At 57.5% G+C, this 27,692-nt stretch overlaps 1 protein-coding gene across 1 annotated transcript; it reads left to right on the top strand.

Annotated features, from left to right (window-relative positions):
* The first annotated feature begins 5,114 nt into the window (after positions 1-5,114).
* On the top strand, positions 5,115-14,056 carry NOX5 (NADPH oxidase 5). Its single transcript, XM_064480791.1, is given in 11 exon segments — positions 5,115-5,356; positions 5,749-5,872; positions 7,385-7,526; positions 10,901-11,074; positions 11,077-11,110; positions 11,965-12,199; positions 13,452-13,590; positions 13,770-13,865; positions 13,868-13,891; positions 13,894-13,940; positions 14,012-14,056. Coding segments are annotated over 11 exon segments (1,302 nt in total).
* The last annotated feature ends 13,636 nt before the right edge of the window (positions 14,057-27,692 follow it).

Raw genomic sequence — 27,692 nt, 5'->3', positions numbered from 1 at the left:
GATATTATGTGGCATTTTTCTTTCTCTTTCTGGCTTATGTCACCTAGTATGATGATCTCCAGGTCCATCCATGTTGCTGAAAATGGCATTATCTTATTTTTTATGGCTGAGTAGTATTCCATTGTGTATATACACCACATCTTCTTTACCCAGCCATCTGTCGATGGACATTGATGTTGTTTCCACGTCTTGGCTGCTGTAAGTAGTGCTGCTGTGAGCATGGCAGGGGTGGGGTGCATGCATCTTTTTGAATTAGAGTTCCCCCTGTTACATGCACAGGAGTGGGACTGCTGGATCATATAATTTTCAGTCTTTTGAGGAATCTCCATACTGTTTTCCACAGTGGCTGCACCAAACTACATTCCCGGTTATAGTGTAGGAGGGATCCCTTTTCTCCACACCTGCTCCAGCATTTATCGTTTGTGGACTTTTGAATGATGGCCATTCTGACTACAATGAGGCCATGCATCCTGTCATCCGCCTCCTCCCTGCTCCAATGCTACAGAACAAGAAAGCAGTCTTCTAGAACATGTTCATTTGAACTAAAGTCTATGATAAAAATTGTGAAAATTTCTTTTTAAAGATGTCTTCCTTCTAACAAACATTTCAGAAGGACAGGCTTTCCCCTCAATGATATTGTTGCATGATAACAAAAATCATAAAAACTGCAAGCGTTCATTGTCAGCTATTACCAGATACTGATTATAATTCCCTGTGCTGTGCAGTAAATCCTTGTAGCCTATCTACCTTATATGTAGTAGTTTGTATCTGTTAATCGCAAACTCCTGATTTATCCTATAATGGAAGAGAATCTGAAAAATGTGTGTGTGTATACTGAATCACTTTTTTGTACACCTGATTTACAATGTTGTAAATCAACTATATTTCAATAAAAATAGAATTTGAAAATTGATAGAACTCTGACCTTGAGGTCTTCCCAATTCTAAGAAAAGAAGTCAAGCCTAAATCGAAACCTTGAGGCTGAGCTCCCATGATGTTGCATCACAGTACAAAGCCTGGGACGGTCCCCCTTGAAAGAAGAGCAGACGCCCTCCATCCTGTCTGGTGCTCTGTCTGGACGCATTTGGATCCGGTGGTTGCCGCAGGGCCACGTCAGAACGGGAGCAGCGCTTACCGGTGCCACCAGAAGATCTCCCCGGTTCCGCAGAACTTACCTTCCCTGGGGACTGATCCGAATGAGAGCCTCTGAGCCTGTGGGCAGAGAACAGGTGGGTGACAGCAGAGGGATATGGGGGAGTCCTGCCGGTTCAGGGGCCGACGTGACTCACACAAGGAGCCTTTAGGTACCCCACCAAAGCCACAGGCTTGGATAAACTTCTACCAAACAGCTTTAAAACAGAACTAAACTAAACTAAGCGAAAGCTATTTCCCTCATTTTGGAAATGAACCAGAAACATCTGAAGCTACCAGGGGGAAGCCCCAGTCAGCAGCGGGCGGCCGGGGGCTCTGCCCGAGCCTGTCGCTTGCCAGACAGCACAGAAGTGAACAGCCCTCGAGACTTTGACTGCACAGTCTAAGTGATCACATGATTTCTCTTAGATTTTTAACAAAGAGCTTGCAGACCTCCATTTTCCCACAGGTCTCCTGGGCAGAAAGCCCCTCCACATGGCTGTTCCAGCGTGTTTTTACAGGGGACGTCGGGGCTGGTGTGAGCGCCCCGCGTGGTCACCTGCACAGTCTCACATTCAGCCCCAGATGGGCCGAGTCCCTGCCGAGCCACCTGCACCTGCTGCTTCTGGCCTCTGGGCTTCGCTCTCCTCGTCTGCGGGAAGGTGACGCTCACACCACCAAGCGGGGCCACATTACGTGCTGAGCTGAGCAGTGTGTGTGGAGTCCTCCGCGGAGCGCTCGGCTTAGGCGGTGCTTTAACACGTGTGTCGGGGACTGATGCTCTTGTGGTCGATGCGATCTCACCGAGCATTTTTCACCGCGTGTTTCTGGGTCTCCCACCTGCCCAGTCTCCTTGAGGGAGGGAGAGTGGAAGGTCCTGGGCCAGATGGAAGACACCCAGCGTTCTTCCCAGGGGAAGCCTTGCCACGCCCATGCACCAAACCTCCTTGGCCCGAGCTCGCCGCCACACAGCACATGGATCACTGAGAGGCTGTGGATGCCAGCAGCTTTTTAGGAAAGTCAGGAAGAGGAGGAGCTGGGGAGAAGTGAACTGTGGGCTTCACGATGCAGGCTGCCGTGCGGACAGCAGGCTTCGTGGAACCTGCGGTCTAGAGGACGGCAGAGGATGAGCGTGCCAGGAGACGCGGCCCCGCCACCTGAAGGCGGCAGAGGGCGAGTGGCTCGTTTGTCCAGCTTTCCATTCCGGTGACAGGGGACGGGCAGGGCTCCTTTCCCCTGGGGGCCCACAGAGGGCGCCCTGGCCGCCGGGGGCAGGAGTTGGGGGACCTGAGCTGCTCCTGCCTGGCTGCTGGCTGCTGCGTGATCTTTAGCAAGTCACCAGCTGTCTCTGGCGCCGTTTTCTCGTCTGGAGAAGGAGGACTTGGCCAAGCCAGACTAGTAGCCACACTGAGCGTTTAGCATCTCATCGGGTCTTCACAGCAGCCCTCTGTGGGAGGCCGACTGTCACATTTACAGACGAGGGAACTGTTGTGCCCTGGGGTCGTCCGCTGGGGCAAAGCAGGCTGGACCTGAGGTCACGGTCCCGGGGGCAGTTCTGGCCTCTCGTGACGACCTCGTGCCCCACGAGCTCTGAACCCCGAAGAGTCCCCCCTCCTCGTCGAGGACTTCGGTTTCCTGCTGTGCCGCTTTCTTTGCCGCCATGCTCTCACCCTCCACTTCCCACCGGCTTTCCAGCCTTGTCTCCACCCCTTCCCCAGCGTTGCCTTTCTCCTTCCGTAGGCCAGCACGCTAAGATTTCTGAGAAGAGGGAGGGGAGCAGCTGGCACCCCATCCCCACCCCTCCGGGCTTACCAGGTGCATGCAGCCTGTTTTCCAGAGTTGGCTCTGCTTTGGGGAGTGCGTCCTGTGGGGTCCCCAGGGGTGGAGGAAGGGGGGCACTTTAACCCCAGGGCAGTGCTTCTCCAGGTGTGAGCCCGGACCGCCCAGCATGGGTCACAGACATCCAGGGTGCTAGTGGAATGTGCAGATCCCTGGGCCCCACACCGAAGTGGGTGAGTCTGAATGTGTGTTGTAACGAGCTCCCCGCTTCTGACAGGCACGTGTCAGGGTTGGAGCCGCTTCTCTTTCGGAGCCTGCACTGTTGGGCTGCAGAGGGTGACGGATGTCTTAGCACTGACCCATCCTTCTGTGAGATTCCTTAGTGGCAAACCGTCCTTATATTGTTGGAGTAAGTCCTTCCTGTTAAAGCTGGATTGTTGCTTTTTAAAGCAAACTTCAGGATTTAACTTGGTTACGTTTAGTGAGAGTTTGGCATCTCTGTAAGTTAAACTTACAGAATTTTCTTTTGTGCGTTTACTGTCTTCGTCGGGATTGGGTATCGCTAGCTTTGTAAAACAAACAGAATCTTACCGTCGTGTTTTACAATCTGAGATAGTTTGACACTGGACGTGTGTTTTGAAGACTGGCAAAGGCTCGGCCATAAACACAAGCTGGGCCAGGCATTATTTTAAATGGTTGACACTGAACTCCTTTTGCAATTTCTTAAATAGTCACTGGTTGGCTCAGGTTGTTACTTCTTGAAGTGAATTCATTCCTCTCAGTCGACCGAGCGTTTGCACACAGAACTCTCATGTTTCTGGATCCCCTTCCTTTTCTGGAATCTGTTGCCTTTCTCAATATCAGTGCTGCCTTGTTTTCACTTTTTCTTTAATCACACTTTTCTACTTAATCTTTTCAAAGAACCAACTTGTTTTTTCACTATATTGAGGCATAATCGATGTGTAATAATTAAAAATGAACGACTTGATGAGCATTGACATATGCACATCTGTAAAACCATCACCAAAGTCGTTTTGACCTTTTTAGTTTCCTAGTTCCCTAACTTCAGATTTTATATTTTAGAGTCTCCCCTTCTACTTGTGTGTGTTTTATTCTTTTTCTAGTTCCTTAAGTGGAAGCTAGCTCATTAATTTTTTTTAGTTTTTTGTTTGTTTGTTTGTTTTTCCAAGGGGGTAATTTGGTGTATTTAATTGATTGATTGATTGATTATTTTAATGGAGGTACTGGGCCTTGAACTCAGGACCTCGTGCATGCTAAGCCCTCACTCTACCGCTGAGCTAGACCCTCCCCACCACTAGCTTATGTATTTTAAACCTTTATTTATAAACACAGCTGATCCTCATTTTTCATGGTAGTTGTGTTCTATAAAGTCACCCCAAACCCTGAATGAGCCAAGTCTGAACCTTTACTCCCAGGGAAGATACAGGGTTTGGTTCCTGCCAACCTCTGGGCACAAATTTTTCAAATAACAATCAATACACAATTTTGTTTTATGTGTGTTTCTGTTTAAAGATTCCTCTGACAGCAGAAATCATTGGTTGTTTCACACAGATCTTGCATCAGTGCATTGGGACTCGTGCCTGAACGAAGCCCGCCTCACGTGCGTTCCTCCACGAGGCGCGGCGCGTGGCTGAGGCACAGCAGCCAGGACTGCAGCCCTCCTCCCGGGCATCTCAGAGAGCAGACTCACCGGCAGAGGGCGCAGAGCGTGGGAAGCGTGCAGCCCTGCGTCGTCCGTGGGAAGGGCCCTTGTTCACAGTCTGAGAGCTGAACGAGCAGGCAGGGTGCCGCCTTGTCTGACCGCAGCTGGACGTGCACGCCAGCCCCTCAGATGCTTCCACTTCATGGGTGCCCACGGTGACCTCGAAAGTGCTGCCGAGCGTTGATCTGGTGGGGGCGGGGGGTGTGTGACAAATTTCACCAAGTAGGCAAATTCACAAATATGGAACCTGCGAGTGACGAGGATCGGTTGTAGCTAAATCACTTAAGGTTTCATTAAACGCATGGGATGTAGACAAAAGCCATCCTCCCAGAGGAAAATTAATAGAACAAGAGGCTGTAGATCCTCACTCATCGCCTCAGTTTTGGTTTGCTGGGTCCTGACGCCCAGAAAGTGCTGTCCCCATGTTGCCCCTGACCGCTGCTCCGATTGCAGGGCAGCCGGCCCATCTGCGAGGTTTCAGATGGCGGACTCTACGTTGCGGATCAAGCCCTGGGCCTGGAGAGCCAAGCCGGAGGTCCGCGTCCTGACGTGGCTCGGACTCGACGTGCTCAGGCAGAGGGGAGACTCGGGCACGATGGAGGAACCTCGGGCCTCGGCGCTGAGCTCTGCCTCTGTCTCTGACCAGCTAAGTAACTCAGCTGCTCTGAGCCTGCTTCCTCCCTGTGAGACGTCGGAGGGAAGAAACGGGTTCAGAGCGGCTGAGTAACTTACACCTGCTAACAGAGACCAAGCGAAACAGTGAGCAGGAAGGGTTCGAAAACAGCGAAGAGCTGTGCACGTGTGAGGTAGGAGGGTCGCTGCCATCGTGTCAGTAGCGCTCCCGGAGGGGACCGTTCTCTGACCTCGAGCTCCCAGTCTGGGGTCCAGCTCATGGGGCCCTGTCATTCCAGAGCCTAGAGGTTTAAGCCTGGGCCAGCCCATGCCAGCTGGAAGGAAGAGAGGGCGACTTGGTGCTGCTCCCACCGCCGAAGCTGGTTCAACCCCCTGGGAGGCCCAAGGCCCTTGCTGGAGGAAGGCAGAGGCCCCGGGACCATCGTGAGGCCCCATAGCCTCGGCCACCCCAGACCCACACGCCTGTCTCCTTTGTCTCCCAGCGCCGCGAGTGCCAAGGAGGACGCCAAGTGGCTGCAGTGGGTGACGCGCCAGTTTGAGATGATTGCAGGTGAAGACGGGGAGACTGGTCTGCAAGAGTCCAAAAGAGCCCTGAATGCGGAAGAGGCAAGAGCCCACTTGGGGATGGGGCCCTGAGTCCGCGTTTCGCGGAGGACGAGCAGCCTGGTTTGCAGGGCGAGGAGCCGCGCAGGAGGGAAACGTTGCTCCCGGCCCCCAGGGCCCCACTTCTGAGCAGGGCCGGAGGATGTTTCTGTCTCTGCCGCGGGGCTCTTCCGCCCCTCTCGGTAGCCGTGGCTTCCTGGGCCTTCAGACGTATGAAGCTGGAAATCGTGCCCTGTCAAGTCTTAAGATGCTATTGACCTCGCAGTCACCGCCCTGCTCGGCGACGGAGGTGACGCTGACCCGCACCTCCTGCCACTGAGTAAGGTTCCCACGGCTTGTGTCCACTAGAGGCCGTTTGCACTGCCCCACCCTCCCCAGTCCTTCTCGGTGCCAGACCCTCTGCCCATTCCCAGCACAGCCTGTGTGCCCGACAAACAGCAAGGACGTGAGCAGGGAGGCGGGAGGGTGAGCCTCAGATGCCAGCCTCTCCGCATGCGTCCCTGGGCTGGCGTCTGGTGGTGGCCTGCGTCCTTTAGAAGCACCAGCCGGCGAGCATTTGAATGCCCCTGTTGGATGGGAGGGACCCTCACTTGCTGGCACCAGGGATGTTGCTTGGAACTCTAAATGTCCTGCCTCCTTTCATGGTCAATACGGGGAAGGGAAAAAGAGACCTGCCCGACAGGGGCTGTACAGTATCTCAGATAACGGCCATCCGTGTCGGCAGAGGGTAGTAACGCATCACTCAAGGGACCCAGGGCGCAAGAGTGAGGCCAGGGCAGGGCTGACGCCCACGGTGAATGTGGTGCGTGGGACTCTCACTTTGTCTGGGTCGGTCAGCACGGCCTCCAGGGGGGCGTCGGGCCTGACGGATCTGCAGCAACGACCTGGCCTGTCCTAGACCCTGTGTTTCCAGCGCCAGCACCAGGCCTGGCAGGCAGGGTCTGCGCGAGACATGGTTGTTGGATGAATGATGAATGGAGAGGGTGAACTGGCAAATGAGAGCCAGTGCCATTGGGAACAGCCCACACTGAGGGCGCCTGGACACCAGGGCAGGGGAGGCCCAGGCCTCCGGCGGCCTGCGCTTGTCCCTCCTTCCTGTGCTCACTGCCCCACGGGGCCACCCTGGGAAGGACCAGGCAGGACCCGGGGTGGCCTTTGTCTAACCCTTTTCCCCTGTTGAGTACGGGGCCACCAGGGGTCTGGATGGCAAGGCCGACGGGGACGGAGAGCCTGTGCAGATTACCAGGCACCAGGGCCGGAGAGGGGCCCAAGGCCCGGACACAGCCATCCTCGCTGCCTCTCGCTAGAGCCCAGACTTGCCCTCAGCTGGCGGGAGGGCCGTGGACACGGCCCCCTGGAGTGGCTTCGTGGGTAGATCACACCTTGTGTTCAGGCACCTGGGTGCTCCCTGAATCCCACCACCCCACAGCATGCACACACACACACACGCAGTGAGTGAATCCAGAGCCCAGCCCTGTGGCCACACTTGCCTGTCTCCCCCTCTGCTCAGCACAGTCCTTCTTTGTTGAGAGATTCTTTGCCTTGTTTGACTCGGACGGAAGTGGCACCATCTTGCTCCAGGAGCTGTGGCGGGCGCTCACCCACGGCAGCCCCGTGGGCAAACCCGGATTCCTCTTCCAGGTGTAGGACGTGGATGGTGAGGCCCTTTGTGGGGCTCGGGGGGCTCGGGGGGGGGGGGCAAGGGACTTGGCCCGTCTCAGTGGCTGTCTGGCTCCCCTCCCTCCCTCTCTCTGTCTGTCTCTCTCTCTCTCCCTCTCTCTGTCTCTGTCTCTCTGTCTGTCTCCCTCTCTCTCTCTCTGTCTCTCTGTCTCTCTCTCTAGGTTCCCCGCCCTATCTCTGTCTGGTTCCTGCCTCCCTTTTGTTGGTTAGAAGGTGGGACTCTGTCCAGGAGACAAATGGCCTTGATTCAACTCACCGGAAGCCAGGACTTTCCTTTGTTCTTTCCTATGTTTGAAAAAAGAAAGTGTTTTGTTGATTTTTGATAACAAAAATAGCCCACTGTGAACATTTTAGACGATACAGAATGGTTTAAAGAAGAAAGCAAAAATCACCCGTCATGTTTTTCTACACCGCCTTCTAACTGATCACACACACGTGTGCACCACACACTTTTTTTAGACAGAAAGGTGTCACACTGTGTGCACTGCCCTTTCCACTGAATATAAACACTTGTGCACGTAAGACTGTTACTTTAGACCATCATTTTAATTGTAGTAAAATATATATAATATTAAATCTACCACTTTAACCGTTTTTATGCCCATTAAACACACTCACGCTGTTGTGCAGCCGCCAGCAGCGTCCACCTCCGGAACTTTCCTGTGTCTGCAAGCTGACACTGACACCCCTCCCTCCTCCACCCCCACCGTTCTGCTTGCTGTTGCTGAGAATCTGACGGCTCGAGGTACCTTCTGGAAGTGGAAGTATTCATGGTTGTCCTTGTGCAACTGACTGACTTCCCGTAGCACAGTGGCCTCAAGGCTCCCCCGTGCTGCACCGTGTGGCAGGATTTCACCCGTTTTTGAGACTGAGTAAGACTCCGTTGTGTGTGATACTGCACTTGCTTACCCACCCGTCTGTCGGTGGACACGAGGGCTGCCTCCCCCTCTCGCTACTGTGAGTCATGCTGCTGTGAACATGGTGCACAGATATCTCTTCAAAAAGACCGTGCTTTCTGTCCCTTTGGGCACGTCCCCCAGAGTGGAGTTCCTGGCTCCTCTGTCCGCAGGGCCTGTCACCTTCCACAGCGGCCGCACCGTCTTACGTTCGCACCAGCAATGCACAGAGCTTCCGGTTTCTCCAACCCTGGTTACTTTCTGGTTTGTTGCTTTTTTTTATGATAACAGCCATCCCAGTGGGCGTGAGGCGGTGACTCAGGGTGGTTGCAGCGGCACCGTGGCGGCTGCTTCGTGTCCCTGCTCCGGTGTGCTCCGGTGCCCCACGCAGCGCAGGCTGGCCGCCACCGTCTCTGACTGAGGCCGGGTTACCGCGGTTCACACCTCGGCCCCACGGGTTATTAGTCATGTGGCGCTGGGCAAGCTCCTTAACTTCTCTGTGCCTCATTTCTCCACACATCACATAAAAAGCACGGTCATCGTAGTAGTAGCTTCTCACGAGGCTGGTGGAGGGGCCGTCGCTGACCTCTGTGCACTCAGAACCGCGCCCGGTGTGGCTGCCCCTTTCCAGGTGTCAGCTGCGGCTCGTCACCATTCGCTCAGACCCCGTTTCCAAAACAGACAGTTCCGTTGTTCCCCGCTCTTTTTTTTTTTTTTTTTGGCATTATAAGTGACACTGCCGTGACCATCCTGGTGTTCACACCTTTGGCAACTTTGTGGCTTAGAGGGTCTCTGAAGGCCTGAAGCCATCAAAGGAAGGGAAGCTGAGGTGGGGAGGAGGCGCCCAGCAAGACTGGGGTGGTTGGTGAGGCCAGACCGTGTGGGCCCCAGAGGCTGTGTCTGGAGCTTCAGGGCAGTGAGCAGCGGGGAGCCACTGAAGAGCACTGAGCAGGGGAGTCACGGGGCTGGATTTGCACCTGAGAAGCGCAGCCTGGCTGCAGTTGTGCCCCCTCTGGCCCTGGGTTCCTCTGGCTCTCATCCCCACCTGACGCGGGCTCGCCAGGCCTCATGGGCCTCGCCGAGGCTGGGACCGGCCTCGTCCTGCTCTCCTGGGTGCTCTACGTCCGCGGTGAGCACTTAGCGGGTGCAGGAGATGGGAAGACAGGTCGTTGGACGCACCTGGGGATGAGGGACGTTTAGGGTCAGCGGAATAGAAGGACAGAGGGGTAAGGAATAAGAATGCGTGCACAAGAATGATTGTGAAGGGGACACTGGTTCTGAAACTGGCTCAGGAGAGAATAAGGCTGGATGGATGAGAGGGTGTGAAGGGGACCGGGGAGGGGCTGGGGCTCTGGATGTGGCAGAAACCTGTTGCCCGGTGGCTCTCGACCAGGAGAGCTGAAGACAGGAGGCGTGGCCGGGGAGCGCGGCGTTAGCTCTGCATCGTGCTGTGGTGACAGACTTTGGCTTTGCCCCAGGTGGCGGCCACAGTACCAAGGAGACTTTCTGTCCCTGTGCAACCACCTTCTTCCAGATGCTGCTTTACGTGCTATATAATCAATCACCTGTTATCCTTGAACCAATTCTGCAGAAGGGGGGTGATCAGCCCCATCCTAGAGATGAGCAAAGTAAGGTGCAGTCTCTACGGGGCTCGGAGCCGCCGCCACATGGTGGGGGCAGAGGTGTGTTGCTGCGACAGGTGTGTCTACACCCAGACGCCCTGAGATCACTGACACGAGTCCTCCTGCTCAGGCTGGTTCCAGGCCCCTGGGTCCCCCAGTTCGCGGATGCTCAGGTCTCTCATGTAAAATGACAGCCTGGAGTCGGCTTTCGGTGTCCGTGGGTCCACGTCTGCGAGTCAGTCAGACGCGGCCAGAACCTGCAGTGGGGAGTCCGCCCACACGGGGGTCCGCGGTCGTGTGGTCACGTCACTCTTAGCCGCTCACCCGCACATAAGGCCACCAGGCTGGACCTGAGGGCCCAGCGGTGGCCTCTCAGGGCCGCGTGGGTGAGTAGAGTCTGCTACCAGCCAGGGAGCAGCAGGGAGCCCCTCCCCACTCTGCCTCACACACAGTTCGCCTCTGGGTAGTCGGGGCTCCGGGCATGCAGCTCCTTGTGGACTCTGAGCGGATGGTCTTGGAGGTCGAGTGGTACTTAGAGAGGAGGCTGGAGATGCCGGAGGAAGCCTTGCACTGAAACCAAAGGTTCTCCATGCTTGAGGAGGTGTTTGCCTCTGTTGAGCAAACACTAGGGAGCCATGGAAGGTTTGTGAGCAGAAGGTGCCACATGCTCTTCCATTGCCTGGACTATACTCCTGAAGACGGTTGGCAGAAAGCTGGAGATGACCGGACAGGAAGGGGTCACTGCTCGATGCAGTGGTTGTGCAAAGCAGGGGGATCTGCAAGGACAGAGTGGGGTCGGGGGCCCCCCCTCGGCTTCCTCTCACTTGGAGCAGGCAGCCGCTCCATCGACGCGGACGAGCTGCGCACCGTGCTGCAGTCGTGCCTGCAGGAGAGCGCCGTCTCGATGCCCGCGGAGAGGCTGGACCAGCTGACACTGGTGCTCCTCCCGTCGGCCCACCGGGACTGCAGCGGCGCCATCACCTTCGGGGAGCTGCGAGCCGAGCTGCAGGGCTCCCCGGGGTCATGGAGAGCCTGACCGTCGGGTACCTCCCGTCTGTGCAGGGCACTGCGGGTTGGCCGTTACACTCCAGCTGCAGAGTGGCCCGCTCCCGCTGGTCGGCTCCTCCTCGCCCACCTTCTCTTGGGGACAAAGCTTCCACCTTCTGCATGTCTCTTTAGAATCGGCTCACAATATTAAGCACCTACTATATGCCGGGCATTTTTACAAATACACCAGTGCGAGGAAATTACAGTTACAGAAGGGCGTTCAGGTTGCTCCACCTGAAGCAACGCGCCCAGGCTCACACAAGGCGTTGGCCAAGGCAGTTTATTTGCTCAGCCGGTCAGCCAGCCGCTCGCGGGCCGAGCCCTGCTCTCAGGGATGGAGGAGGCTGCTGGGCTGCATTCCAGGTGGAGAGACGTAATCTATAGCAACAAGCAGACACATAAACTAGGTAAGCACAAACCTGATAAGAGCTGCGGAGAAAATAATATAGAAAGGGTGTAACAGACCCAGACCCGACTGACCCCAGGCTCTGAGTGGCGCCACCTCAGTAGTTCATTCTTGCGTATTGACTTTCTTGTGCGTTACCATGTGTCTCAGGCCCTTCCATCCTTCTCAGTTGCCTCCCTTTTTTTCTAGTTGGGAAGTAAAGAGAGGTAATAAAAATGGCTGTGGAAGTGGCATCAGACAGACCAGAGATTCATCCTAGGCCCACTTTGCTGTGTGACTATAAGCAAGTCACTTGACCTCTCTGTTTCCTGGTATAAAAGGAAGCCATCTTGCTTGCCACAAGGCTCCAGAGGGTTAGTGGGCTACAGAGGGAGTAGGGTCTCCAGGTTCAGACTCCTGTGGTCCCTCCCACCACATCCCTCTGAGTGGAGCCCTCTCCCCCAGTGCTGCCCACTGGCTGACGCCTCCCACTGCCAGGCCACACCAGCGCCGTCCTCGCCCGCTGACCTCCGCCTACTGGCACAACCACCGCAGCCACCTGCTCTGCCTGGTCGTCCACGCGGGCCTCCCCTTGCTGCTCTTGGCACTGGCAGCTAGTGCGCACCGGGCCCTCGGTGCCAGTGTCATGGTGGCCAAGGGCTGCGGCCAGTGCTTCAACTTTGACTGCAGCTTCATTGCGGTAGGGCTCCATGGGCGCCTGGGGACGCGGGTGGCGGGGCTAATGTGGCTCCTCTTAGACAAAATGACCCACCTGTGGACACCTGCAGCGCCAGAGTAGGATGGCACCTTAGAAATCAGCTGGGCCAGTACTCAGTGGTGGAGATTAAGACTCAGAGAGGGTCAGTGAGTTGTTCGTAGTCACGCAGCAGGTAAGGAACATAGTTGACACTTCTGTGTGCTTACCGTGTACCAGCCAGGGTGCTGAGCACTTTCCATTCAATCCTCACAGTAACCTAGGTGGGCCCAGAGGAGGCGGGGTGGGCTCCCGTTCAGGGCGCCAGCTGGAGAGAGAACACTTCAAGGGGCCTTGACTGCCAGACTAAGGAGCCAGACTGTGGTCCTGGGGACCGGAGACCGAGGGCTCCAAGTATATTTGATGGAAAGTACAGCAAAACAACTACACGACAACACAAGTGGAACTATCACAACTAAAACAAAACACAAACAAACAGAGAACACCCTCCCCACCAGTTACCCAGCACGTGCTTATTTATCGCCGTGCGCCCTGCTGTCCTTCACCAGGGCTTTGCGGCACGAGACAGCCGGGAGGCAAGGGTCACCCTCACGGTCAGGGGTGTTCGTCTCTAGTTCAGATACTCTCCTTGACAGTATCGGCCTCTCATCTGAGTGGGCCCCATTTTAGCCGCAGGACTGGCTGCAGAGAACCCACGCCGGCAGCGGGAGCCGCGTGACTCATTGCGTTATTAGCAGCCCTTTCAACCTGCACTGTCTCTGAAGGGAGCTTTTTCAGCTACTTGTCCTTCCTGGGGGTGGTTAGTTCAGTTCGTGAAAACCAGATACTGTGATCTGCACGTCCCCGTACCGCGGCTTGCAGAAATGCATTCAAGCAAACGAGCAAGTGGGCAGCCCTCACCGTCACCGCCCGGGACGTCTCAGGAACCACAGGCGACTCTGCCCGTCTGACGGACGACTACGCGAGGGCCCACGTCAACACAGACACTGACCACCAGGAAGGGCTTACGTGCTTCTCACGTGTTCAGACAAAAGTAATAGGAGCAGACGTCCTGTAACACGCGCTCTCCCCTCCCCAGACCCGGAGGCCCCACTCTGCAGACCGCAGCGGTGGCCCTGCGGGAGCAGCGCGGGCTAGGGGCCGGGAGGTGGTGGCGGCCCGTCCGGGGGCACGGCCGGCTCCGGGCAAGGGCGGGACACAGAGCAGGCAGGCCGGCTCTCTCCTGCTTTGCCGCCAGGTGCTCGTGCTCAGGCGCTGCCCCATGTGGCTGGCTCAGGCCCTGCCCCTGGACCACAACGTCCAGTTCCACCGGCTTACGGGCTGCGTGGTGGTCGGGCTCTGTCCTGTGCACACTGTGGCCCACGTTGTGAATTTCGGTGAGTAGCCTCGGGCTGGAGTGTGGGTGCGGTGGGACGTGGGCTTCCCACAAGCCACCTGGTTATCCTGCCCCTGTGTGTCCGCCTGCCCGCTGGGCGTGTTGGACTTTGGACGGGGAGGGGTGGGAGCCCCAACGGGCAGGAGGAGTGAGAGCAGCTTGTCTCGTGCTTGTCTGCAGCACTCCGGGCTCAGTCCGGGGCCAGCGCCTTCCAGTTTTGGGAACTGCTGCGCACCACGAGGTCCGGCGTTGGCTGGGTCCGCGGCTCGGCCTCCCCAGTGGCGAGGTGCTGCTGCTGCTGCTCGGTTTGCCTGCTCCAGCTCCCGTGGCCGTCGCAGCAGCCACTTAGAGGTGCCCCAGCCCTTGCCCCTGCCTCTCCCAGGCTGGGCTCCCACTTTCTCGTCATGCTGTGTCCCCTCCAGGGCCCGGGAGGGTCCCGGGCTGGCCTGCACGTGGTGGACACATGACTGGGTTCTGCCCTTGGGCGGTGGTGTGTCTGGAGGATTCTGCCTTTAGCTGCCTTGTCCCCTCGCCCTGTTGGGTTAGGCTGGGCTCAGGACTCGCAGGGAGAGGGAGGAACACGGGCTCTCCCGGGTTCTGGTCCCCACCCCGCTGCTTATGGGCACTCATTTCCCTCATCTGTAAAACACAACTACAGTTCTTCCGAAAGGCGTGGGAGCCTGTGGAGGAACCTAGTAAAATCCACAAAGGACCCCATGTGGGACTTGCAACCACGTGTGTCTGAAGTCTTTCGCTCCAGACAGACTTCAGGCACCACTGGGGGGCGCTGCGGAATCAGCGATCTCGAGAGCTTTTGTTTTGCCGGGAAGGAGACTGGTTCCTGAGTGCCAGTGAATCGAGGAAGGGCCGTTGAAGACCCGGCCCCACCCTGAAGCCCCCGCTCAGGCAGTGCCTCCAGGCCCAGACTCGGCAGAACTGTGAGGTCAGGAGACCTCGTTTCAAGATGAGAGTTTCTCTAGCTGCCAGCCCCTCACCCCAGCACACAAATGCACACACCACCCCGACCTGCCCAATCCCTGCCCCTGCACACATGCACGCGCACACACGTGTGCACACGCACACGAACACACGCACGCACACGTGCTCATGAACAAACACAGACACGCGTGCACGCAAGCACGCACACGCACCCCTCCCTCCCTGTACCCGGAGCTGGGTTCTGGGCTTCCCTCTGCTCTGCAAGGTCAGGAAGGGCCAGGCTTGGAGGAGACTTCTGTGTTTCAGGCCCTGCCCCTCACATCGCCATAGGTGGCAGGATGGGATTTGCTGGTGCACAGACGACCCGGGCCGTCCATCTGGGCGTTTCCTGGATGTCCAGGAACAAATGCACCCCGAAGGCCGGCTGTTCTCCCTTCACCCACGTGTCGGCAAGGTGTGGACACAGCTGGGCCTGCGATGGCCAAGGCCGACCCACACCCGGAGAAGAGAGACTGCGGATCGGGGGTGGGTTATGGGGTGTGTGCTGCCCTTCCCCCTCACGCTGTGAGCTCCCGAGGTCAGGCCTGTGGCCCCGCAACCTCCCACAGAGGGAAGGAAAGGGGGCCTAACCCGGACACCAGTTCCCACCAGGGGGAGGGGTCGCTTGAATGGACTCATCCATGCAGGCGGGTTGGGCCAGCCTTGCAAGTGGGCGGAGCAGGCGGCCGCCTTCCAGGTGCAAGTTCAGGGGCCTGGGAAGTTCCCTCCCAACTTCTTTTCTTCCGCGTGCAGAGGTGAGGACTGGCGTGGGCGTCCCGATGGCGATGGCGATGGCGGGGCCCTGCGCCTCCAGCCCCCGTGTAGCAGGAGGGGGTGGGGCTCAGGGTCCCCGGTCCCTCTGCAACACATCCTGCCCCTCTTCCCATCCTGCTTTTCTGCCTCTAACTCAAAAGAGATGAATGACTTTGAAAGAGCAAATGAATCAGAAATAGGGAAAGCAAAAAAGAGTAATTTTGCCAAGTTATTATTCAAAGGCGCTGTCCGGGACCGGGCGCGAGAGCAGCCCCATCCGTCACCCGGCAGAGCCCTGGGGGCCGCGGGGGCGGCCGTGCTGCCTGTGCTCTGGGCGTGCTGGGCACTGGGGCCCTCTGCCAGCTGCCACAGATGGAGGGAGGGCAGGCGGCCAGAGGGACACTGAAGGGCCCAAGACAAGGCTTACTGGCCTGCTTTTCCTGATGGGCCGGGGCTGGAGGCTGCGCTCTGGGCTGGGCCAGCTCTGGGGGGGGGGGGGGGTGCCCCTGGAGCAGCGCGAAGCCTGGGGCTGGAGCCTGCTCTGCCCTGCTGCCCCCACCCCGACCCTTCGCTGCCCTGAGGGAGGCAGCCACCACCCCATCCTGCCGCAGGGGCCCACCACACCTGCCCCTGCGTGCCACTTAGCCCACCGCACACCCTTGGGGAGGGGATGAGCGGCTGGATGGTAACAAAATCATTGTGGCACATGTTCGCTTCTCCTTGTATTTTTAAATTACTTTATCATAATTTTTATGCATAGGTTATCCCTGCTTATTACATTGTAATTATATTCCACTTGGGGGCGGCAAGGAAATCGGATTCCTTTCTGTGCGCAAGTTCCACATAGAGGAAGCCCTTGGAAAGCAAGTGCGGAAGGAAAGGGAGCAGGAGGGAGGGGCTGAGCCTCCGGCAGAGCCTCAGTGCGTCTCCGAGGTCCCACCAGCCCTCGTCTGGGAGCTGTGGCCCCAGGCTCCGCATCAGAGTGCGTTTTGGTGCCTTAACTAGATGAGTTTGTTGGATTCCTGCCACCGGGGTGCTGGAGTTGACCAGTGGGAGGAAGAGTCAAGGCCCCTGCTCTCAGTTTCCTCGTCTGTAAAAGGGGGTCAGTGACAATGGTACCCATTAGGGGCAGTGATGACAACATGGTTAAATGAACCGGTGTGCACGAGGCGCTCGAAACACTGCTTGGCAGGGAGTACGTTTCAGTGACGCTTTTATTCACGCCTTGGTCCGTTGGACTGCTGTAGCACCGCAGACGGGGGGCTTATAAACAGCGGAAATTGCTCCCTCAGTCCTGGGGGCTGCAGTCAGCAGGTGCCAGCGCGGTCAGGCTCTGGCGAGAGCCCTCTTCGCGTTGCCCCACTGCCGTCAGGGCGCGTCTGCCGCCTTTATGACCGGTCACATCTGGGGGCCTAATTGATGCCCTCCCCTCCCGGGGAGGACACCAGGCTCCCAGGGGTCTGCAGACACCGCCGTGTCCCCGGGGAGGCGCTGGCCGGCTGTGTGGGCGGCGGTGCGGCAGACAGCAGCCCTCCCTGCTCCTCTCCCAGAGCGCTGGTCCCAGGCTGCGGGAGGCGGAGAGGATCCAGTCAGGCCGCCGGCTCATTAGCGCTGCATTGTGAATTCCGGGGATAATGTAGGCTCTCCTCTCCCCTGATTGCTTCCGAAATCTCCTGCCTGTTTATCACATCTGAGTGCTTCTCCACCCTCTGCTCTTGGCTCTGTCTGCTCCTCTTCTCCAGGAGAGGAGAGCAGAAATGCTCCTGAGGGTTTCCAAGCAGCCTTGCAGACAAGAAGGCGATGAGGCTGTCTGCACATAGCAGGGGAGCAGGCGATGGGGTGGGTTTTGGGGGCAGGAGAGCCCCAGAAAGCACCGATCCCCCAGGAAGGAAAGCCCCCTCCTCTCCGAGCAAACTCTGTCAAGTCAGCTGAGGCTGCTTATCAGAGAGTCACTCAGTCACTCACGTCACAAGCACAGTGGCAGGTGACAAGGACACAAGTGTGGCGCCCATGCAATGAAGCAGATGCCAGCGCAGGGCCTCATGAGCTGCTGCGGTGGCCAGAGAGGGCAGCCACGGTCAGGGTGGGGTGAGAGTCCCTGACCTTGATCCTGCAGGAGGCATGAGACACGGGTGGGGGTGTATTTGTGTGCACAAGCCCTGGCACATGCAGAAGCACAGAGGAGTGGCTGGAGGGCAGGTCGGGAGACTCGCGGGGGAGAGAGTGCAGCCATGGAGGTGGTCGGGTGGAACGGGCAACCCCAGCCCCAAGTCAGGGGTGAGGCTGCGCTTCCTGAGGGCCTCTGGGCCCTGCCCCGCAGCTGGCAGGCCCTCTCCCCGGGCGGCCATCTCAGCGTCTCCCACTGCAGAGTCTGAGTGCTCAGCTCACCTCCTTGCTGCTCTGGTGGGTTGGCTGCCTCTGGCCCAGGGTCCGTGTCCAGTCTCATCAGCCATGGGGAGGGGGGTCTGGACATCACAGGACTGCACGGTCTGGAGCTGTGACCTGATCCCCCCAAGGGCTGTGGGCGGGGCCGGCAGTGAGCGTGCCTCCCACTGGGACCACCTTGTGCTTCTGTTCACACCGTGCACCGGTTCCCACTGTCACTCCCTCGTGGCCCCAGGTGGTTTTGTGTGTGTGTGTGTGTGTGTGTGTGTGTGTCCGTGTCCTCTCCGCCCACAGCTGGGTCCTCTCTCCCCTCACAGCTCCTCCAGTGCTTAGTGAACAGCAGCAGAGACTTTTTCTCTGGCCAGGTTGTATCCAACGTCATTTGAATTGTTTTACTGTTTAGTTCTGATTTGCAGTAGAATGTCTGTCCCTTTGTCAGGGCCTCACCCCGTGAACAGCGAAGGGCAAGACAATCTGACCCCAACATCCTTTCCCCTTTCTTCTTTGCAAACTGACCCCCGACCTTGTTCTGGGCATAAAGAATGACCAGGTTAATTAGTCCTGAAACACTGACGTGGGCACGTGCCTGTTCTCAGCAACGGCGAGACTCTGGGAAAGTTTTCGTCTTCTTAATAAAAGGAACAGGAGAGGCTGCTGCCACCCCCGCCCCCTGCTTCCTGTCTTGGCCAAGATGCCAGGACGTCTGGAGGGACCCTGCAGCGACCAGGAGGCAGAAGCCAAAGCACAGGCCGAATGGGGGTCGGAGGCAGAGAGCCGGGCCCTCGCCGGCGGCCCCCGCTCTGGGACAGGAAGTGTGCCTTCCTCCCAGGGCGACGCTGTGGACTGAGGTGTGCTCCTCGCGCTGAACGGACTCCTCACCGATTCACTCGGTGTCTGTGCGATCTGTGTATGCTAAGATTACACGTGGGGCAGGCTGGGAGGACCCACAAACTCGGGGACCACCCTGAAGTTTGAAAAGAGGAGCTGTGAAGATCCCACTGGTCCCCGGCCCTCGGCTTTCCTCTGCCACCGCCCCCCGCGCCCCCTCCAACTTGCCCTTGCTCCCTCCGTGTCCCCCAGGGAACGGGCAGAGTCGCTCATTTTCCTGTGAGTCAAGAAGAGTGACTCAGCGCCAGCCATCACCTTCTGGCCTGGCCCCGACCCCCAGAGCCAAGGAGGCAAGCAGGACCCAGACCTCCCCAGGCAGGGGACACTGGGGCCCCACCAAACACCCGACGGGAGGGAAGCCAAGAGGGGGCGGCTCTGGAGTCATCGTCTGTCCCGTGGCACCAGCCTCGTGTTGTGCCTGACGTGAGCCACGAGCCTGCTAACCACCCACCAGTCAGCCTCGGTGCGGCCGCTGCTCCGACAGTCTTAGCCTTGCTCCTGCTCTGCACCCGGGGCCTGACAACCCCACCCCGCCCCGCCCTGCAAGCTGTCCCGGGGGGGCTCTTAAAGGGCTCCCAGCAAACAGGTTCTGCACAGCCCCGCGCCCCCTCCCGTGGGTGCTGAAGAGAGACTCTCCCCCGAGACGCCACAACCTCCAGCGTCTGCCGCCCAGCAGTGAAGGGCGCATGCCCATTCCACACCCGGGAGGGGAGAGTGAAGACCATGAAACAACCCGCTTTCCTGAGCCCCCCTGTGGACTACAGCCTGACCTTTGCAGGCCTCCGCTCAGCCCCGCTGTTTTCACATCCAGCTAAACTCAGGCCCTTGCGTTCCTCGGCTCCTCCTGCCGCAGCGCCTGGTTCTCCGGCTCCGCTGCTAGCGATGCCCCTGCTCCTCATTCTCTGCCACACCAGCTGATGCACTTCTGTGTTTTTGAACCGTCTGTTCCTGGAAAGCAGAGGAAAGTAGCAGATTGATGTACTGGCTGTGTGGCCAAGTGACTTATTTTTAATGTGACTGAACAGGACGCACACCTGCCTGTGGAAACGCACCCACCCGGAATCGTCAGGGACTCAGGTGGCCGTGTGGGCAAGGGGAGGACAGGCCTCCCAGGAGGGAAGGGGGGGAGCAGAGGAGAGGAGGTGGGCCGCTCCCTCGAGTCACGGTGGCAGCAGCACTGGGAAGCGCCAGCCGGGCCAGGTGCCCCCCGGCTTGGCTGATGCCTGAAATGTCGTCATCAGACTTCCATCCCTCTGCTTCAGTCAAACACAGCGTGTCCCCCGCTGAAGTGCACACGTGACAGGTCAGCGCATAAAGCCACACCCGCCTTTTCTCGGCGAGAAGGGCCTTCTATGAAAGCAGGGCTGGGCTGGGCGTTAACACAAAGTGTGCGGGGATCACCAGGGAGGGAACAAGATGGCACAGGGAGGAAACCGGGGTCCTGGAGACTCTCTCCCCTCCATGACTCTCCTCAGTCGCAGCAGCCCCGAGTCTTTGCCGTGTCCAGGCGCCCGCGTGGTACTTCCCGCCGTGGTGGCAGCAGCCGCCGCGCTCCCCTGCCCCGCTGTCTGCGGCCAGCCCCCAGGTCCCCGCACCGCCCGCGGGCCGCTCAGGGCTTGCGCGCGTCTGTGTGTCAGCAGAGCAATGTGGCAGGACGGGCCGTGGCGGCTGGTGGACTGGCCCCAGAGCCCACACGCGTCTCTGTTTGCCGCCGCCTTCTCCCGGGTCATCGCGCTCCCCTCCTGGCTTGTGCCCAGAGCAGGTTAGAAACGCCTGAGCCACCGCCTTCCAGCGCTGACGCTCCCTCCCGAGGCCCTGGCTCAGCCCCGTGGGCGCCTGCGCCACCCACTGTCTCTTTCCGGGTGCCTCTTCTCCCCTCCCCCGTTCGTCGGTAATGCCTTTAGGACGGGCAGAGCGTGTCCACAGGAGCCTTTCTGGTGATGGACATGTCCTTTCGGGGTGGTGGGAGGATCCCAGGGGCAGCGTCTCATCTCTGTGTTCTGTTCACCCAGACTGCGCTGGGCTCCTGGTCAATCCCCCTCACCCCGTTCCTGGCGTCTGGCCCAGCAGCACACTCTGTGCTAATGGACGGAATGAGGCAGAGGTGACGACCTGTGACTTCTGCGGCCAGGTCATAAAGGGCATTGCTGCCTCTGTTTGCCCTGGGGAACCACTCACGCCGGGGATAGCCTGCTGCCGTGTCGTGAGGACACTCAGTCAGCCTCGTGGAGAGAGCCACACAGGGGCGGCTGAAGCTCTCACCAGCAGCCCTGGAGTGAGTGGACCCTCCAGCCGCGTCAAACCGCAGTGACTGTAACCCCAGCCAACATCCTGACCGCAGCCTGATGAACCCCCTGAGCCGGGAGCCCTCCAGCCAGGTGCCCCCCAATTCCTGACGGCAGAAACTGAGCCACGTTAAATACTCATCACAGCTGTAGGACACAAGGTTTTGGGATAACGTGTTAGGAGCAAGAAATAACTAACGCAAGAGCCACTGCTTCCTTGCTTTCAATAGCAAAAAAAGTTAGAAATGCCAGAAACGTCAGCGATGAAGCTTAAACAAACCATGAGAAACCCGCGGTCTGGAGCCGTTAGACGGAGGCTGCGTGTGACAGCCCTGCCGGCTCCCTCGCTGCCGGTCCCCAGACGCACTGCGGGGGCAGGGCGAGTGCGATCGGCGGGCCCCAACCACGTGAAAACACAGGAGTCGCGCGCACATCCGTCGTGCCTACTGTACAACCATCTCTGTGCACACGCGCACGCGGACCCAAGGGGTGCAGGCGGACGGTGCGGGTCGGTCTGCTGGTGGGGATCTGTCTGCGACGAGGGCGGAGGAGCTGGGTGTGGGGGCGCCGTGCGGTCTTGACCTTTTGCTGTGAAGTCTCCTGCGTGTGTTGTTTCAGGCTCTTATAACAGAAGCGTGCCTGTGTACTCCCTGTGTGAAAAGTCAAGGAAAATCACGGAAAGGGAAAGAGACGGGCAGATAAAAGAGACGGCAGGGGGGAAGAGGGGAAGGGGCATTTTGCTGCCCACGGGGTCAGGACTGCAGGCACCTTATTTAAAAGCCATGTCAAAGGACCCCCCCGTCAGTGGCCCCTTCGCAGCGCGGCATCCAGGCTGGGTTAGGTGCCTCAGGGCCCTCCGTCATGGGGCTGTCACGCTGCACGGTAACGCTGTGGACTGAATTTGCTCCCACAAAGTCGTATGCTGCAGACCCAATGTGGTCATGGTTGGCACAAGGAAATAATGAAGGTTAAGCGAGGTTGCAGGGCGAGGCCCTGGTCCGATAGGGTCAGCCTACTTTTGAGAAGAGACTTCAGTGAGCTCTCTCTTGCAGGCACCGAGGAAGCTTGCATCAAGGCCGCCATCTGCAAGCCGGGGAGAGAGCACTCAACTCAGCAGACCCCGCACTGGCTGGACCTTGATCTCGGACTTCCAGCTCCTACAGCCGTGGGAGAATAAAGGCCTGCGGTTTAAGCCACCCGGTCTGTGGTATTTGGTTCCTGCAGCCCCGGCAGACGGTGCAGGTCGTAGTCCCCTCCCCCCTGCCACCCTCTCTGCACAGAGAGGTCTCCGAAGGCAAGACTTTGTTGCCTGTAGTTGTGTCCCCAGGACCTAGCACAGGGCCTCACACACCCCTGTGTGTGTTTATCTGATACATCAACACTTGAAATTAGCCATTCATACATAGCAAAACAAAGAGCACAGAGTCAAAATGCAGAGTTCATTCTGGCCTGTGCAGTTAATTCATTTATTCCTTGACGTTACTCAGCTTGCCGGTGTTTACTGAAGGCCTCCCACGTGCCAGGCAGACAGCGCAGTGCATGTGAGCTTCCTCATGCTGAAGTGGACGTGGTGACCACCTAGCTTTGCTGGAACCTGAAGGAAACCAAGTATTCTGCCTCCCCCCGGGTGTCTGACTGAACTCCGTGGGCCTGTCAGAGCCACAGCGATGCCACCAGCAGGCTTAGGTCTGCACAGTGTCTCAGGTTTGGCAAGAAAGCTTTCTGCAGATGTCAACACGACCACTCGGTTCCCTGCAAACCAGCATCCTGAGGGGCGGGGCTGCCCTTTCTAGCTCACGAGCAATGCCACTGGAAAGTCCCAGCACAGTCACGTCCTCTAGAGGACAGACTCCAGAGGCAGGAGGCGGTAATCACCGCCCAGCTGCCTGCTGCGCGCAGCGTGCAGGACTCGGGATTTCCGCCGTGTCGCCCCTGGTCCTCACAAGAGCACTGATGGATGGAGAGACGGAGGCTCGCAGGAGTGACAGCTCCAGCTGAGGCCAGTTGGGGGTCTTCCCTTCAACTTCTTAGAGCAGGTGGGGCTTCAGAGACCCGTCACAGGGAGAGAGGAGCCTGGCGAACCCCATGCCACATGTCCCGGGACCCAGTCCTCTCTTCTTCCTCTTCAGTGCTGCTCCGAGGCCAGGAGTAGGGACGAAATGAGTTTGGAAATTTTGAGCTGAGGGAAGAAAACATTTTCTTTCTTTTAAAGGGGGCAGCTGTTAGGGTGTTTGCATATTGGGCTCTTGGGCAGCACCTGGCAGACTTGACAGGCTTTCAAAATGAAGTTACTAATGGAAATTACGCGTTGGAGATTATGCAATTTCCAGAGAAACTGCTAAGAGAGAGTGGCTGGTGCCGGGAGATGGGAAGTGTGGCTCTGGGTTGTCGCAGCTGTGCACGGAAGGCACGGAGGCCAGGCCTGGCTGGAGTGGCACGGCAGGGGTCGCCTCTCAGACCCGGCTCTGCACAGAAGGCGGAGCCAGGGCAAAACTCTAAAGACACAGCACCTGCGTCGGCCTGCCTCCTGCCCCCAGCTGTGGACGTGAGGGCTTCGAGTCTTGGACACAGGCGGGCAGCGCTATGCTGGACCTGATTCCTGATTCCTGGGCGTGCGGCTAGCCTGGGGGTCAGCTAATTTTGATCGCTGACCATCCCCGAGACAGTGGGGGTTATTGGAGGAGACCGAGAGGCCTGGGGCTCGGCTCCGGGGAGAGCCGTGGGCTGGCATGGGGGGTGAGGCTGGAGAGGGCAGCAAGGGCCGCGTCATGACCCGCCTCTGAGTAGGCGGCCTTGGTCTTGGGTTGTACCTGTCGCACCTCCTTCCAACCCCTGTTGGGCAGTAAATTCTAGGGTTGCCCTGCCAATGACCGCAGGGTTTGGAGCATAATGAGGTTTGTGAATGTGTGTGTGCTGGGGGGCTGCAGGGATCGCTTAATTAGCTTCTTTTCTGAAGAGCTAATGTGTTCATAGAAGTCAAAATTCTCAAAAGACTGAGAATCTTCTGTTCCCCCCCCCCCCGCCCCAACGACCTAATTTCCCTTCCTAGAAGCAAACCGCGGTGTCAGCCTCCTGCGTCCTCTCTGTCTTTCATATCTGTTGTTTTCTCTCATGCTTTACTTCCATTTAATTTTCTGACTTCCCTCATTTCTCTTGCTTCCTCTTAATTGGTTTTTAACAGTATTTATTCTCCCTCTGACTCCTTCGGATTTTAGACTCCATTTGAAGCATGTGGGTTAAATGGCTCTCTCTTCCCTCCGCTCCCTCCCTCAGCTCCGCCAGCTCCAGCTTGCGTCCTCCCGCGGTTGCACGCCGTCCCCGGTCTCCGTGTGCTCTTTCTTCACAGACGCCGTCGCCTCACTGTCTCCTTAACTCTCTGGCTGGAGCCTCCACCTCTCCGTGGAAACGCTCTTTGATGCACCTTCGCCTGCTGTTTGTTTTATCTTTTTTCCCTTTTTTTCTTGTCAAACCTTTGTATTGATTAACCGTCACTGAAGCAGCTGATTCTTTGACTTCCTCACGGACCTCCTGTATGAGGGCGGTCAAGGTTGCCTTCCAGGTGGTCTAAATGTTCCTTGTGACCCAGGGTTAATATAAGGGCACTTAGCCTTGCGTTGCCTCCAGCCCAGGGGAGGCTCTTCCCGGCGCCAAGTGCCTCCTCCCCTGTTGCCGCAGAGACAAGTACGGCTCCTCTGGGCGATGATGCCCTAGTTAGTCCTGGCCCAGCAGACCTCATGCCGCCAGCATACGCACCTGCTCCCTGCTGCTGGGGACGAGGGCTTGCAGAGCTGCACTGCAAGTGTGCCCCCACCTTCTGATGAGTGTCATGCAGCTGTCCCTGCGGCTGCGGCACACTGTCCACGTCCACCTCCTCTGCGGAGGGTCTCTGGCTTGGGGCAACTCTCCCACCTGTTCTGTGTTTTAAGTGTCTCTTACTTTCACTAAAAATGGATTTTTTAATTTCTTAAATCCTTTTTGGTTTGGGATGGTTTCCAGTAAAAGACATGAGGATCACTAACTTTACACCGGCTTCGAGTCAGACGCGCTCAGCTTGGAAAGATCATGCTGGCTGTGGCGTGGAGCCCAGGCGGAGGCAGGAAAATGGAGGCTGGAAGACCAGCGAGGAGATTGCCCTGCACTGGGGAGCCAGAGGCGTGGATCCAAGGCAGACTTGGGGGGTGGTGCTGACGGCGTTTACCGGCTGATCAGGTGTCTGAGTGGGGCGGGGGGGGCGTGGCTCAGGGGGAGGTGGGCTACATCAGGGCGGCTGCCCAGGAAGGGGCTTGTGACCTAAAACGGGCCGCACTTCCTGCCGAGTTCCAACCCCCTGCCGCTTAGGCTGGGCCCTCTGGGAAGGGCACCGAGAGTCCTAATGGGACAGCGGGCTCCTGCCACTTCCCTGGGAGGTTCCCCGCAGATTGCTGGGTGAAACTCTGCTGCAACCTCGGAGAAGACCTGCGGCAATCGGAAGCGGAGCCTTAACCAAGCCTCCCTACGGTGAGGCCTGAAAATAGGGTTTGCAAGATCAAAACAAAACAAAACAAAAAACTGGGTGTAAAATGCTCTGTAAAATTGATATCTCAGTGTTTCCTGCCACGCCCGACTAAGGAGCATGGATCCCCGACTTCCGAGGGTGGGGTGGTGGCTGACGGGGGGTCATGCAGCCCACCCTGCCTCCAGGAAAATGTCAGGATGTGGTAAGTCCTGTTTTTCCTTCACGTGCAGTCAGGGCCGAGAACCCAGGGCCACGCAGCCGCACAGATGGTCAGAGCTCAGAGCTAGGAACCTGCCGGCCCCAGGCCTAAGCAGGCCCCCAGGAACGCAGCTGCCTGCCTGCCTGCGTCCGGGCCGGACGTCCTCCGACCGAGCCTTCAGTTCTTCTCCAGGGGACACGCCGCCCAGGTAGTGTGTCTTCTGTATCTGTTGGCTTTTTTTATTTTAACACTTTACCCTGGCCGCCTCCTGGGACGTGTTTCCTGACCCAGCTCACATCCCTACAGCAGCGCTGGCGTCCACGCCTCGCGCACACCGCTGTGACAACTTGGAGCCGCGTCCCCAATCTAAAAAAGCTGTTCCCTGTCAGCGACTTCTCTGGAACGTCTCCAGCAGTTCCTCCGCTAGTTATCGGGGCTCACGAGGATTTGCTTTAGCAAGAATAATCCTGGAACGTTGACTTTTGCCCCTAAAACTCAGGCTGTGCTCTGCTCTACAGTGGAACGTGATACAAGCATTTAAAACGGGGCTTATATAAGACAGGGTGGTTGGGGTGGGGGGTGGTGTTTAAACTTTGGAAGAATGCTTACCACCGTGTGAAAAAAAGCAGGATGCAAAATTGTATGATTTCAAGTATGTTAAAAGTACGTGTGATGGAGTGAAGACAGACTTCTCGCCCTGCCCTCCCCGCCACCCCACACCCGCCCCATTTCCCTTCCAGGTCACTAAAGCAACGTGCTTTCTTGTCAAGTTAATGATGTCTCGTCATCCAGCCTTGACAGAGAGGAGGTCAGTGTTCTCTCGGGCTGATAAGGTCAGGGTGTTTGATCACCGGAAATAGCTACCAGTGTAGTAACAGGAAGACTATTAATTTCTTATGTGGGTCAAATATTATTTGTATAGCTGTGGGTTTTTTCCGGGAAGAAATTAGTCTTGGGGCAGCGAGGCAGGTTTTATTTCAGATGCACCGTTGGGTGAGGCAGCTACAGTCTAAGTGGAAGACCCTGCATTCCCGACCCCCCACACTTGCACCGCCTTCTCCTCCTCTGGAGCCGGAGCCACTGGGGGCAGTGAGAAGAGACACGGTCACTCAGAGCCAGAGGCTGGGGTTGCGGGAGGCACAGGAGTAGGTTCAAGAATTCCTCCTTGCGACACAAACGAACTCATGAACAAAACAGACAGACTCACACACACAGAAAACACACTTACGGCTACCCGGGGAGCGAGGGGCTGGGGAGGGTAAACTGGGAGATCGGGGTTTGTAGACACTGCCTACTATGTATGTATGTCTCTTAAAAACAGTCAACCCCAAATTATCCTCATGCCAAAGAGGGGCATTTGTGGGGCGGTGCAATTTTGCTTCCTTCCAAAAGCAAATCTATTAGAGGCCACGTGAACGTTGTTCAGTACATTTTCATTCTAGTGAATATATAAAATAAAGAACAGACACTTGAGATGTTAAATAAATAACACTCTTCCATTCCAAGAAAAAACCAAAGTCCTGCTGTGCAGCACAGGGAACTGTATTCAATTCCTTGTAACGGCCTATAATGAAAAAGAACATGAAAAGCAACACACGTATGTGTGTGCATGATGGAAACACTGTGCTGTGCACCAGAAATTGGCACAGTTGTCAACTGACTCTACTCCAATTTAAAAAAAAGGTTAAAAAAAGAAGAGGGAACTGGGAGGCTCAGCCAGAGGGAAGATGTAAGGATGGAAACGGAGGCCAGAGAGGAGAGAAGACGGCGCTGCTGGGCTCGAAGGTGGAGGCAGGGACCCGAGCCACGTGATGTGGTCTCCGGAAGCCAGCCCAGGGGCGGGAGCGCGTCTCCCCAGAGCCTCCGGGGGGAATGCGGCCCCACCCAGCCGCTGAGCCCCCCACCTCCTGAACTGAGACAGTGTGTCTGACCAGTTTTAAGGCACTACTGCGTTTGTGGAAATCTGTCCCGGCAGCAACAGAAAAGCCAGTACGGCCCCTGCCCTCCCTGCGCTCCCCGGGAGCCGTCCTGGGAGCCACCTCCAGAAGCAAAGGCCACAGCGCACTTGAGATTAAACAGTGGGAAACAAGGAAAGCGTATTTGCAACACACAAAGTTGAC

Source organism: Camelus dromedarius, chromosome 29 (genome assembly GCF_036321535.1).
Source record: "Camelus dromedarius isolate mCamDro1 chromosome 29, mCamDro1.pat, whole genome shotgun sequence".
Classification (NCBI taxonomy): domain Eukaryota; kingdom Metazoa; phylum Chordata; class Mammalia; order Artiodactyla; family Camelidae; genus Camelus; species Camelus dromedarius.
Note: the sequence above shows the minus strand (reverse complement) of the source record. Positions and strands in the feature narration are given on the sequence as shown.